Genomic DNA, 14011 nt, shown 5'->3' with positions numbered 1-14011 from the left:
TAACGGAAAAGTTACTGAAGTTTGAGGATATTAGCTTGTTGGTTGCTTACACTATACAGGCTGTTATGACCCTCCAGCGACATTGTTAGTAGCTGGCAGGCTGCCAATCCCTACTGAGATAGGGCCAGTGTTGTGATTCGCTAATTGCAGCATTAAGGCGACCTATTGTAGACAGTGTGTGTATTTTGCCTGGGCCGGCTTAAGGTATATAAACTGGGCCAAAAAGTTGGATTTTGGGGCACTCCCACCACATGTGGAGGTATGTGCCTGTGGAGGTGCACCCTCTCCAGCATTTTATGAAACTGATTTGTAAAAATGTTACATGGAAAAAATACGAGAGACATTACACATACTTCTGTAAAACAAGAAAATATTTAATAATAATAAAAAAGTATAAACTGGGCCAAGTGCCCCTGTTTGTAGCATTCAGCTTTGTTGGTGTGGGAATGTTCAGGGTGACAGGAGAAGATATAGTGTTTATTAATATCCTTCCTAACTTGCGCTGGCAAGTTCCTTTATGTAGCAGAGTTACATCCCCCCTTTTTACATGCACAGCAGAGAGCTGGTTGCAGGCTCGTGTGAGCCTCTCACTATTATACAATTCAATCCGTCTCAGACTGAATTGTACATTCCTGGTAAGTTCCCTTGAATCCCTCTTAAAAGAATAAAGATGCTACAATCTTATTCAAAGTCAATAAAAGAAGTTTACTTACATCAGTTCACAGTTGGATCCCTGAAACTTAGTTACAAATATGTACATGTGGATCTATCCCATATGGGGGAATAATCCCAGTGCTTCTGCCAGCTGAGAGCTAGCAGAGCAGTCCTAGCTGAAAGCTGGTCAAACGAAGAAGGAAGTGAAAGACAGAGAGAGAGAGAGAGAGAGAGAGAGAGAGAGAGAGAGAGAGAGAGAGAGAGAGTGCTGCATGACTCATCCTTTTGTTACCTGGACAGGTTAGATCACAGTCACCTTCTATCACATGCAAGGAAGGATGCTCCAGCCCAGGAGGAACAGGAAGTTTCGACTGGCTGGACCAAGCATCCCCTTGCATGTCCACTCTAGGAAAACAAGGAATGTTGTATTTGACTGCCTCTCATGGATCACATCCCATGGTTGGGTGGCCCCATTGGGCTCTAGTATTATGAGGGGAGCCTGAAACTGTCTCAACGGCTCAGGGGAAGAAAAGCATTTTAAGATGAAATGTAAAAATCCAAAGATATAAAATTAACAAGGTTTTCTCTCTTTAGAAGCAAAGGTCAGACATGGTGGATCCTGATTCCCTGCCAGTTCAAGGTCAAAAGGTTTGCAATTTTTTTTTAATTTTTTTTTGTCAATAGATGCCAAAACATAAAAAGCTGTGTGGTTGTGGTAGCGAACCTCTTTGGCTGATGCGACCTAGACTGATGCAATGGAGAGAGAGTGTATTGCTTCTCCAAGCTCTACACATGTTATGTACTGAGTTGAATAGGATCTAAAAGGCAGCAGTCTGATTGGTCCTAGAACAATAGGATTCAGAATGCAGCAGTCTGATTGGTCCTAGAACAATAGGGTCCAGAATGCAGCAGTCTGATTGGGCCGCAGGAGCCACCCAATCCAACTCCAGGTGGAAGTGAATCCGCAACCTGATTGGCCTACAGGAGAATCCCAGAATTAGCCAATCACGTGGGGCCCATTGTGTAAATAACGTATATAAAGCAGACATTTTGGGGGAACTTCCATTCCTCCTCACCACTATGAGCTGAATAAAGAGCATGAAATCCACACTCGACCCTGAGCATATTTCTGACATCCCCATAAATCTGTCCAAAATTTGATTTACATCTTTAGGGTTTTGTTGTTGTTTTGCAGCCTGGAGCAGGTCCAGACGGTTCCTCTTTTCTGCTCTCCTTTCTTAAAAATATATACTCATTTTATTGAATAACTAAAAGGCCAGTTATCCAGTTAACTGGGAACCTCTAAAGAGTAACTTAAAAAAATAAGTGTTGCAATCTTGAGTTCGGTAGCAGCTTTTGAACAAGCTCTGCGAATAAAAGTTAAATGGGTTAAATAGATATATATATACATAGATACATATTAATATTTTATCATGATTTTGCTGATAAGTTTAGGTAACAGGTTTATTAGAGTGAAAAGATGTTGAGAAGGACAGGAAGTTAAATTTATGACGATATATACTTCTTTGTTGGAATATTTATTTTGATGGGTTTGATCTACAGACTACAAAATGTCTTAGATGTATAGATGTAACTACGGTTAATAAAGCATAATAAATAAATAAATAAATAAATAAAAATAAAAATCTAGAATTACTAAAAGGCCATTGCATCCCAAGATATACATCAAAGTATGCAGCTGAACAATGGAACAGAACAATTTCATTCAGGATTATGAGGTTCAAACGTTGCGCATTATTGCAGTAGCATAAGAGAATAACTTCCACCGGTGAAAAAAACCCAACATAGAAACATTCAGGGTCTTCGGATCCTTTTAAATTGCGTGTTACTGTCTCAGATATCGCAAGGTTCCAGACGTTATTATACCGCAAAGACAATTGTCAATCATGCAGCGCTTTCGCTTTGGGGACCTTTGAGCCAACAGCCAGGATTAATAGTTCCTAATAGATGGCCCTCCGTTGACAGCACAGCCAGGCCACACGGTCTCTTGGGACACTCATAATGTCACTAATAAGAACAGTGGCAGGGAAGTCACAGGAGGTCCATAGCTCAGTGGCAGAGAATCAGCCTTGCATGGAGAAGGTTCTAGGTTCAATCCCCGATATCTCCAGGTCAGACTGGGAATGGCCCCTTTCTGAAACCCTGGAGAGCAGCTTCCAGTCAGTATAGCCAGTACAGTGGTACCTCAGGTTAAGTACTTAATTCGCTCCGGAGGTCTGTTCTTAACATGAAACTGTTCTTAACCTGAAGCACCACTTTAGCTAATGGGGCCTCCTGCCGCTGCCACGCCGGCAGAGCACGATTTCTGTTCTCATCCTGAAGCAAAGTTCTTAACCTGAAGCACTATTTCTGGGTTAGCGGAGTCTGTAACCTGAAGCGTATGTAACCTGAAGCGTATGTAACCCGAGGTACCACTGTACTGAGCTGGATGGAACAATGGTCTGTGGGAGGATAAGGCATAATAATAATAATAATAATAATAATAATAATAATAATAATAATAATTTATTTGTACCCCGCCCATCTGGCTGGGTTTCCCCAGCCACTCTGGGCAGCTTCCAACAAAGTATTAAAATACACTAAGATGTCACACATTAAAATTTCCCTGAACAGGGTTTCCCCAGCCACTCTGGGCGGCTTCCACAAAGACCAAAAATACACTAAGATGTCACACATTAAAACTTCCCTGAACAGGGCTGCCTCAAGATGTGTTCTGAATGTCAGGTAGTTGTTTATCTCTTTGACATCTGATGGGAGGGCATTCCACAGGGCAGGCGCCACCACCGAGAAGGCCCTCTGCCTGGTTCCCTATAGCTTTGCTTCTTGCAATGAGGGAACTGCCAGAAGGCCCTCGGCGCTGGACCTCAGCGTCTGGGCAGAACGATGGGGGTGGAGACGCTCCTTCAGGGCATCTCCCTATGTTCCTAAATCACCTGTAAAATGTGAGTTGGCTTGCAAATCCTTCTGTGCACAGTCAGTGAGATTCCAGGGACAACCACCAGCAAGGAAGCCCTGCTGCCTTGATATACCGTATTTTTCGCTCTATTAGACGCACTGGACCATAAGACACACCTAGTTCTTAGGGGAGGAAAATAAAAAAGCTACACAAAGCATCCTGAGCGAAGAGGGAGCGCTCCTCCATCTTCGCTCAGGAGGCTTTGCGGGGGTATCTCTGAAGCCAGGAGAGCAAGCGGGATCGGTGCGCACCGATCCCTCTTGCCCTCCTGGCTTCAGCGAAAGCAAGCGACCTGGCTTTTCCCTGACCTCTTTAAAGGGAGTGCGGCTCTTGGGGGGCTTTTCTGGGAGGTGGGGTCCTCTGTCCCTTCCCCCACCTCCCGCAAAAGCCAGGGATAGCCGCGTGAAGCCTCCGCACGGCAGCGGGAGGAAGGTTCCCTGCTGCTGTGCGGAGGCTTCCCGGGGCTAAGCCAGAAGCTAGAACAGCTAGAGGAAGCTTTGTGCAGTGCTCCCTCTTGCTGTTCTGGCTTTTGGATGGCCCCGCGAAGCCTCCGCAGGGCACGGGGATGAAGGCTCCCCATGCCCTGTGGAGGCTTCGCGCGGCTAAACAAGAAGCTAGCTGTCCTGGCTTCTTGCTTGGCCTCGCACAGCCTCTCCCGGGCAAGGGGAGCCTTCATCCCCTGCCCGCGAGAGGCTGTGCACAGCTAAGGCTTCCCCAAGAGCCACGCTCCCTTTAAAGAGCTCACAGAGTGTGCGTGCGGCTCTTGGGGGCTTTTACTGAGGAGGGAGAAGGGCGGTCCTCCCTCCTCAGGGAAAAGCCCCGTGGAGCCGCACACACGCTCCACGTGGCTCTTTAAAGGGAGCGCTGAGCAGAGCCTCCCGCCTGCATTCGCTCCATAAGGCGCACACACATTTCCCCTTACTTGTTAGGAGGGGGGAAGTGCGTCTTATAGAGCTGAAAATACGGTATTTTTTCATTACCTTTTGCCCTCTGGTTCCTGGAGGAACGTTGCCTTTTCCAAATGGAGGAGGAGGAAATCCACTACTGTGCTCTTAGAGATCCAGCCGCAATCACACCAGCTTCCCAAGAGGCTCCTGCAAGATTCCACATAGCTGGACTGTGCTTGGAAACGACGAGGTTTCTTTATTCTCTTTAATTCTGTGTTTTTTTTTCAGGGAGAAAAGGGGGCACCTGGAAGCCAAGGCAGCAAAGGAGAACAGGTCAGTTTCTTTGCACCAGCTGTAACATCTGTGCACATGTGTGCGTGTGCGACAATTGGGGCTTGCGGCAAAATGTTGCACTACTACGGAAAGCTGGATTTCAGGATTCTAGATGCTCCCTTCAATTCCTTACCCCCACCCCCCATTTCCTAGTGGATCTCCTTGCATGGCGAGTTGCCACCCCCACCCCAGTGGAAATAAAGACACATGACACAATTATTAAGGTTAATGGGCTAAATAAGGCTACAACTTTATTGGTTACAGGTGATGAGCGGTATTGGCTTAGGCATTGGTCCTAACCAACTATATCTGGTTTCAGCCCATCCGCTTGAAGTCCGGGAAGGGTTAACCACCAGTAGGGGGAGTCCTGCTGATGCACATCAATTAGGAACTCCCCTGGGGCCACCGATTGGGGGCATGCCTTAGGCCCTTACCTCCCTAGGCTTCGGACAGGGCCACGCCCCCTGGAATCCTTTATTGGACTACCCTTCAATATGCAAGGCAGGCGATGGCGCTTCCTCCCCTCTTCCATCTACAAAACAGTACCAATGCCTAACTGCCAATACCCAGACAGTTGTGACGATTTGCTATGAGGTAGGCAGAAACCAAGTGGCTGGTGCCAATTTGACAAGTGGAAAAAATCCTGCCAGGCCCCTCAATGGCGACCAACCAAGATCCATAGCAAGGTCAAGGAATGAAAACCTTAAAGGGTGAGAAACAGGAACAGCTGGTAGGCAGGAAAAGAGGGAGATCCCTGGCCGCATCCTACCTTAAATAGGATAGGCCATGCCCCCAGAGCCAGCCGATTGGCTGGCCAGGGGGTGACGCCGTCGGGGCTTCCCCCAATTGGGCGGGAGCTGGGCTGTGACGCCCGCAATCCCACCTCCTCTGCAGGGCGGAAGTGGCTTTGCATGGCTGCATTATACTGACTCAAACTATTGGCCCACTTGGCTCACTGTTGTCTTCACTGAGACTATCAGTACCTTTCTAGAGTTTCAATCAAGGGTCTGGCAACATCTGATGGGCCATGTGTTTCCCAGTCTTGCATTGAGAAGGAAGGAGAAATGGGGAGGGCCGTTGCACTGTTGGACAGGGAGAACAGCTTGGAGAGGCTTTGGCCAAGAGGAGCAAAGTTGAAGGAGACGCTCTGATCTCTGCATTTGTGCAAGGGGAGCACATGGAACGGGGCTGTCTGAAATCTTTGCTGTGCGATGGAAAGCATGTAAACATCTGAGCCTGAGGGTACAGTGAGCTCTCTCTCTCTCTCTCTCTCTCTCTCTCTCTCTCTCTCTCTCTCCCTTACAGGGGGAACCAGGAGAACCAGGGGAGCCAGGGGAGAAGGTAAGCAACAAAGGTCATAGAATCATAAAGTTAGAAGAGACCAAAGGTCTTCTTCTTCTTCATCATCATCATCATCATCATCATTAATTGAATTTATATACCACACTATATCTGGAGGTCTCAGGGCAGTTCACAGAATAAAATCAAAATAAAAAACGACAAAGTACATGTCAGATGCTGTGTGGTGGCTGCTCGTGAGTAACCAGGCAGGACTCTGACCTGTCTTTTACAGGTTTTATTGTGAAAACTATTTACAGTGCAGATACACAAAGTTCGTGTCCATCTTAGTCACTTGCAGAATCCGGGAGTGGCCCCTTCCGGCTTCTCCCCCAACATAAGAACTTCGGCACCCCAAGCCTCCTCCTCCCCTCCTTGCATTTCACCCCTCTGTGCAAGCTGGGCGACGGAAGTGGCGTGCGTTGGCAGCATCCTCCAGCCCTTTCCTCGCTTGGCTGGCCCCTTTCCTCTCTTCTCCACTGGAGGTGTGGCTTTTCCCACCGCTGGAAGAGGAACTGCCCCTCAGGAGATTCGGAGGATCCCAATAACCCAATAACCCCTTGCAATGCAGGAATCTCAGCTAAAGCATCCATGATAGATGGCCATCTAACCTCTGCTTAAAAACATCAAAGGAAGGAGAGTCCAGACATTCTTACAGGCTGGGAGATCTTTGACAGCGCTTCCAGTTCTGCCCAGCAATCACAGTAGCAACTGGATACCCCAGTTCAGGGCCCAAAACTAGACTTTACATAGAGTTGCAGGCAACTTTCGCTGCACACAGCACATACTCAGATATGGATGCAAGAAAAACCTTGCTAGATCAGGGCAGAGGCACTACAGCTTGAATACACCCACCCCTAAGCCTGTATCAGTTATTGCCCAAACATATCCAGGGTGTTTCATGGCATCAAGAGGACTAGCAACTTACCTTTTGCTCTTTTCTCTACCAGGGTGCCAGAGGCGAAGAAGGAGAAATGGGTCAAAAGGTAAAGGAATGGCTTTGCTGGGATCAGGGGCCACCCAGAACAAGCAACTCATCTTCCACTGGCAGAGTTGCTTGCAATTTGAGTCACAGATTATTGGCATCATGTGAACCTGTGTATTATGCTGTGTGGTCGGGATTCACTTCTCTCTTATTTGCTCTGTTTTCTAAAGGGAGAGCCAGGGATTGGCTACCGGGGACCTGTTGGTCAGGCTGGACCTCCTGGGCACAAGGTAAGTTCGGCAACTTTCCTGCTCCATCTCCATATTGAGACTTCATTTATTTCTCTGTACAGCCAACTAGTCCTTTACAGAAGACAGGAGTGGGGAACGTTTAACCTTCCAGGTGCTGCTAGACTCCTATTCCCAGCATCCTCAGACAACATAGCCCACGGTCAGGGACAAAGGGAGCTATAGTCCAGTGTCCAGAGAGCTACAGATTTCCTAGAGAAGAAACAGACTGGCCTGAAGTAGACCATCAGGGTGGAAAGTGAAACTGGCCTCCCTTCCAGTTGAGGGAGCTGAGGGCTACAAAGAGATGGAAATGTATCAGGAGGACCACAAAACCCAAAGGCCACCTCTCCCCATACAAGCCAGCTCTGACCCTGCAGTCTTCATCAGAAGACCTTCCCTGAAGAAGGAGTGAAGGTTGACCCCATGAGAACAAGCCTTTTCGGGGGTGGCCCCACTGTGGAATGCTCTCCTTGGGGAGACCCGTCTGGGGCCATCCTTAGCTGCCAGGCTAAGGCCTTTTTGTTCGCCTAGGCCATTGGTTCATTAATGTTGCTTCCTATGGTGGTCATCTGTCAAGGCTGGAGTCAAATACAGGTCAGTATGAAGAAGCAGAGTTGTTGGCGAAGTTAACTCTTTGTTAAGGAAACAGCATACAACTCGGCAACGCTTTCGGTGGGTCTTCCCCTTGTAGGGCAGTTGGTGAACTGAAGGTCCCTGCCTTCCGCCCCTTCTAAGGCTCCACCTCTCCCGGAAGTTTCCCAAGCAGTCTCAAACTGCATCTGTGCGCCTTTGACCTTCGTTCAGCTCTTCTCATTACTCTGCATGTTCTTGGAGACCAGGAAGGAGCTTCTTACAGCAGGAGAGGCAGCCTCTTGGAATTCTCCAGCAGCCTTGTGACCCACCTCTGCACTGCTTCAGCCTCAGAGTCTGAACTGCTCCCTGTCACAGGCTCTTCCTGCTCAGTAAACCCTATTGCCCCATCAGCTTCCAACACCACCTCCTCCCAATCTTCTCCCTCCGACCTCTCCTCTGTGTCCCACCACCAATCCCTGGGCTCTGAGCCTTCCTCCTCTGGGGTTTCCCTTGAGGGTTCCCTGGCTCGTGCCTCCCACCACTCCTCTTCACCCAGCCAGTCCCTGGCATCTTCTAGGAGGGGTGTGTAGGACTTGCCCTTGTTGGGTGAACATGCTAGGTGCTTTGCAATGCCCACTGCTATAAAAGAAATATCTAGGTTAGCTCAGTTGCTTAGAGTGTGGTGCTGTGATAATGCCAAGGTGGCAGGTTCTATCGGACAACTGCCTGTTCTTGCATTGATGATCCATTCCAAATCTACAATTCTATGATTCTAGGTCCAAATTGCTATTTACTTCTTGTATTTCCCCTTGTCAAGTCGCTTTGAGGCTTATTGTTTCCGATACGTTTCCAGTACGTTTCCAAGCACAATTCAAAGTGTTGGTGTTGACCTTTAAAGCCCTAAACAGCCTCGGCCCAGTATACCTGAAGGAGCGTCTCCACTCCCATCGTTCTGCCCGGACACTGATGTCCAGCTCCGAGGGCCTTCTGGTGGTTCCCTCACTGCGAGAAGTGAGGTTACAGGGAACCAGGCAGAGGGCCTTCTCGGTGGTGGCACCCGCCCTGTGGAACACCCTCCCTTCAGATGTCAAAGAGAACAACAACTACCAGACTTCTAGAAGACATCTGAAGGCAGCCCTGTTCAGGGAAGTTTTTAACGTGTGACATTTTAATGTATTTTTAATCTTTGTTGGAAGCCGTCCAGAGTGGCTGGGGAAACCCAACCAGATGGGCAGGGTACAAATAACAAATTATATTGTTGTTGTTGTACAAAGCAACTGATAATTAATCACGATCATACTATAAAAAACGTGTGCTCATCTTGTGATGGGACAATATGGTGTCTTCTCGCTAGGGTGAACCCGGAGTCCCGGGACCTCCAGGGGCACAAGGCATCCAGGGTATCCGTGGCAACCCCGGGACCCCCGGGTCGCAGGGGGAGAGAGGTGCCACAGGCCCACCTGGAATTCCAGGGCAAAAGGTAGGTGATCAACAGCTGGGTGTGGCGACAGCCCAGTGGCCAAGTGATTCGGGGAACTGACTCAAATGCAGTGAGTGGAGGTGGATTACGAAAGCACCCCCAAGCTTTTCAAAGCTACTTCATAAGATGCTTGAAAGGGACCCACTGGAACTCTTGAGGTGAACTATCAAAAAGTAAGCGCCATGACGCTCTGCCATTTAATATCCTCTCCATCAGAATTGCCGTATAAATCAAGCCTTGGCTGCTCCTGAGAACATCGGGAGAGCCCTGTTGCGCAGAGCAGAGGCGCAGCTAGTCCAACCGGCAGTTTTCTGGGTCAGCGTTCTTAACTTCGCAGCACGACAAGCTTTATAGAGCCATTATTATTTCTTCAACATGAACATTACCGTATTTATTAGATTTCTAGGGAGCCGAAATTGGAAGCCAGGTTTTCCAGACATGCCTCTGCTTCTGGTTCTAGGGCGAGAGCTCAGTAGGTTAGAGCGTGGTGCTGATAACGCCACAGTTTCAGGTTCGATCCCCGTATGGGACAGCTGCCTATTCCTGCTTTGTAGGGGATTGGACTAGATGATCCTTAGGGTCCCTTCTAACTCCACAATTCTATGATTTCAGCTGCCCCATGATAAGGCTAATCCCCTAACACAGTGGTTCCTGAAGTGGATGGTAGCACACCCTGGGGGGTCAATGAGATTACCTGGGGGGGCGTGCTAAGAGGCAAGGGGGTGCCAGGGGATGTTGGAGGTGCGCATGGCAATCAGGCTTCGAAAAGCTGGTGTCACGGTCATCCATTTTGTTGAAGTAGTTTCAATTGGGTTTCAAATAAATGTGCGGCTAATTGTTACTGCAGGGTAACAATTGTTACAGGGTAACAATTGTTACAGTAGTAACAATTGTTACTACTAATTGTTACAGGGACGCTGGTGGCGTTGTGGGCCTATGACTTGCCGATCAGAAGGTCGCAGTTCGAATCCCCGCGACGGGGTGAGCTCCCGTTGCTCGGTCCCTGCTCCTGCCAACCTAGCAGTTCGAAAGCATGTCAAAGTGCAAGTAGATAAATAGGTACCACTCCAGCGGGAAGGTAAACGGCGTTTCCATGCACTGCTCTGGTTTGCCAGAAGCGGCTTAGTCATGCTGGCCACATGACCCGGAAGCTGTACGCTGACTCGCTCGGCCAATAAAGCGAGATGAGCACTGCAACCCCAGAGTCGGTCACGACTGGACCTAAGGGTCAGGGGTCCCTTTACCTTTAACTTAATTGTTACTGCTTCAGATTTCGACGTGTTACACTCATTCAGTGGATTATACAAACCACCATTCTGAGTAATGCTTTTTATAAGTTAAGTTAGGGGGCACTAGGGATGAATTTATGGAACCAAGCAGGTGGCGGCCCAAAAATATTTGGGAATGGCTGGACATAACACATATTGTTGTTGTTGGCACCGGTCTGTCTCGAGAGACAATGGAGGAGAGCAGCTTTGAGGGTGAAGCCAAACCATTGGAGAATCACAGCGCCTGCTGTGACTGTAGAGACCTATACAGGAGTGACATGTTTTGTTGCAGCTGGGGCAGAGTAAGGCGTCCGGCTGCTGCAGATGCACTAGGGCATTCCTTCTCTCTGCGCTCCTCCCAGCGGTCATTCCTCCTCTGGTCAATGCACAACCTGATGGTTTGTCTCCAGGCACTGCGGTTGGAGTTGATGTTGCCAACTTCCATGTCCTGTTTGCGGACATTTTTGTAGCACAGAGTGGCAGTGCCAGATTACCAAACAGGCAGAGGAGGCCCCACGCATTTTCCTGGCCCTGCGACAACCGCTCAAAGTGAATGAATGAATTTATTATTTCGGTCACAGACCAGTTGCAGCCCACATACAATATCAAGGAAGTCATAAAACACGATGGGGATACATTTGAATTTGCAATTAGGTGTAACAGGTACCTCTTTATCTACTTGCACTTTGATGTGCTTTTGAACTGCTGTGTTGGCAGGAGCAGGGACCAAACAATGGGAGCTCACCCCGTCGCGGGGATTTGAACCGCTGACCTTCCGATCGGCAAGCCCTAGGCTCTGTGGTTTAACCCACAGCACCACCTGCGTCCCTGATACAGATATAGCAACAGTTAAATATACAGTGGTACCTCGGGTTAAGTACTTAATTCATTCCGGAGGTCCGTACTTAACCTGAAACTGTTCTTAACCTGAAGCACCACTTTAGCTAATGGGGCCTCCTGCTGCTGCCACACCGCCAGAGCACAATTTCCGATCTTATCCTGAAGCAAAGTTCTTAACCTGAAGCACTATTTCTGGGTTAGCAGAGTCTGTAACCTGAAGCGTATGTAACCTGAAGTGTATGTAACCCGAGGTACCACTGTGTGTGTGTGTGTGTATCTATCTATCTATCTATCTATCTATCTATCTATCATCTATCATCTATCTATCTATCTATCTATCATCTATCTAAACTTAGTCACTAACATATAACCTAAAATTATCACCGCTCAAAGCAATACTGATTTGATCTTGTGGGCTGGTGAAATCAAAAACGTATTAGGAGATCATTTGCAAGCTGCCCCCTGCCCCCGATTTTGACTGCCTAGGGGCCTCCACAAGGTTTAATTTGGCACTGCAGAGTGGGTCTGCCAACAGGCCAGGTGCTTGAAGCCATTTCCCCATAGAGCACATCCTTGGGGATCCTGTCCTCTTCCATTCTGTGGACGTGGCCAAGCTAGCGTGGAAGTTGTGACTCTTAACAGATACATATCGCAGCAAAAGCTCTAATCACATTACCGTATTTTTCGCTCCATAAGACACACTTTTTCCCTCCTAAAAAGTAAGGGGACATGGCTGTGCGTCTTATGGGGTGAATGTGTGGTTCCTGGAGCCGAATTGCCCAGGGGCAAAAAGCAGATCGTGATTTTTTTGTTTAGAAAGAGGGAAGGGGGTGTTGAAACGAAGCCGCTGAGCAGCTGATCGGCAAGTGATGGGAAGGGAGATAAGGGATGCTAGCGATAAAGGAGGCTGCCTGGGAGGGGGGAGGTAAAAGCCCATGGATCCTCAGGATTTTTGCATTGGGTCACCCCAAATTCACCATCAGATCACATAGCATGTCCATGGCTACAGCCTGCACCAAAAAACCCACGCATCCGCTGTTTCGTGGGGCTGCAATGGCGCAAAAACATGGTTACAAGCATGGATCCACATGGATTCTCGGGATTTTTGCATTGGGCTACCCCAAACTCACCGTAAAATCACATATCATGTCTGTAGCCACAGCATGAACCACAAAAATCATACATCCACTGTTTCATTTAGAATATATTTTTTTCTTGTTTTCCTCCTGTAAAAACTAGGCGCATCTTACAGTCAGGTGCATCTTATGAAGCTAAAAATACGGTATATGCATTGGTTTCTAAAGTGCCCTAAGACTTGTTGTCAGGTTTTCTGCAAAGGCTAGGTTTTGGTGCTCACTTCTGGGTGGGGGAGAAAGTCCTTATGTCCTCGGTGCCTAGGACTGAGTCACACCAAAGTCACCGCTCTGGGATTCACCAAAACGCTGCGATTACCTTCCTAGCCCCTGTCATTTCCCCTGCTCTCCCGTCCAGACTTTCCCCTTTAAAAAGCAGGGAGCTCAGACATCTGCAATCCCTCTTGCAAATCCTTGTGTCGCTGTGACCTGGACTGGGTGTCCAAAGTGCTTGGAGGACATCACTTGTATGAGTAGACACCTAATGGGCTGTTTCACGGTGACACAGGCAGGATAATCGTTTGTGAGCTTTGCTGCCGAGGTTGCTTTGTTCCTTTGTGCTTCTGTTCCCTGACACTCAGAGAACTGTTTTGCTCCATGCGACTGCGGTTTCTTGGTCAGTGTGGCTGCAGGCTCAGCGAATGCATCTGGGCTGCGTTTTGCAGAATGAGATGGAAGTATGTGAAATGTAACTGATATGCTTTTGTGCCTAATTGAACCATTACGCGTAGTGCTGTATATAAGGAAACCATTACGATTGTAACTAACACCTTATCTCAGTGGGAAGGAGTGTTATGTGCTGAAGTTCTCACCCTGGGCCAGCAGGGGGATACTGTAGATAGTTTTTACTCAGGTCCACATATGCAAATAAGGAATCGTTCAGTGATTGGATAGTTACAGAAAGTTGTTACAGTTACGTTGCACTGGAGCTCTATATAAGCAGGCTGGCTGAACCCTTCAGTTCAGTTCTGTTCTGACCTGTGAATAAACAAGAGCTGTTTGGAGAATCACTGTGTCATCACTTTTGATCCCTTATTTGCATATGTGGACCTGAGTAAAAACTATTTACAGTATCCCCTTGCTGGTCCAGGGTGAGAACCTCAGTACATAACAGTTGTTTTCCTATCAAATACAGTGGTACCTCAGGTTAAGTACTTAATTCGTTCCGGAGGTCCGTTCTTAACCTGAAACTGTTCTTAACCTGAAGCATCACTTTAGCTAATGGGGCTTCCCGCTGCCACCGTGCCGCCGGAGCACGATTTCTGTTCTCATCCTGAAACAAAGTTCTTAACCTGAAGCACTATTTCTGGGTT

General features: G+C 48.1%; 1 protein-coding gene across 1 annotated transcript in view; it reads left to right on the top strand.

The window, feature by feature from the left end:
* LOC308596891 (uncharacterized protein) overlaps positions 1–14011 on the top strand; it is a 233865-nt gene that overhangs the window by 143305 nt on the left and 76549 nt on the right. The window contains exons 61-66 of the mRNA XM_081212195.1: positions 1249–1302; positions 4807–4851; positions 6157–6192; positions 7140–7175; positions 7345–7404; positions 9332–9457. Coding sequence (XP_081068321.1) covers positions 1249–1302; positions 4807–4851; positions 6157–6192; positions 7140–7175; positions 7345–7404; positions 9332–9457 — 357 coding nt within the window. The remainder of the gene's footprint in view (positions 1–1248; positions 1303–4806; positions 4852–6156; positions 6193–7139; positions 7176–7344; positions 7405–9331; positions 9458–14011) is intronic.

The sequence above is a fragment of the Podarcis bocagei genome, assembly GCF_964188305.1.
Source record: "Podarcis bocagei genome assembly, chromosome: 10".
Taxonomy (NCBI): domain Eukaryota; kingdom Metazoa; phylum Chordata; class Lepidosauria; order Squamata; family Lacertidae; genus Podarcis; species Podarcis bocagei.
The sequence above is the reverse complement of the archived record's forward strand: the minus strand, read 5'-3'. Positions and strand labels throughout refer to the sequence as shown.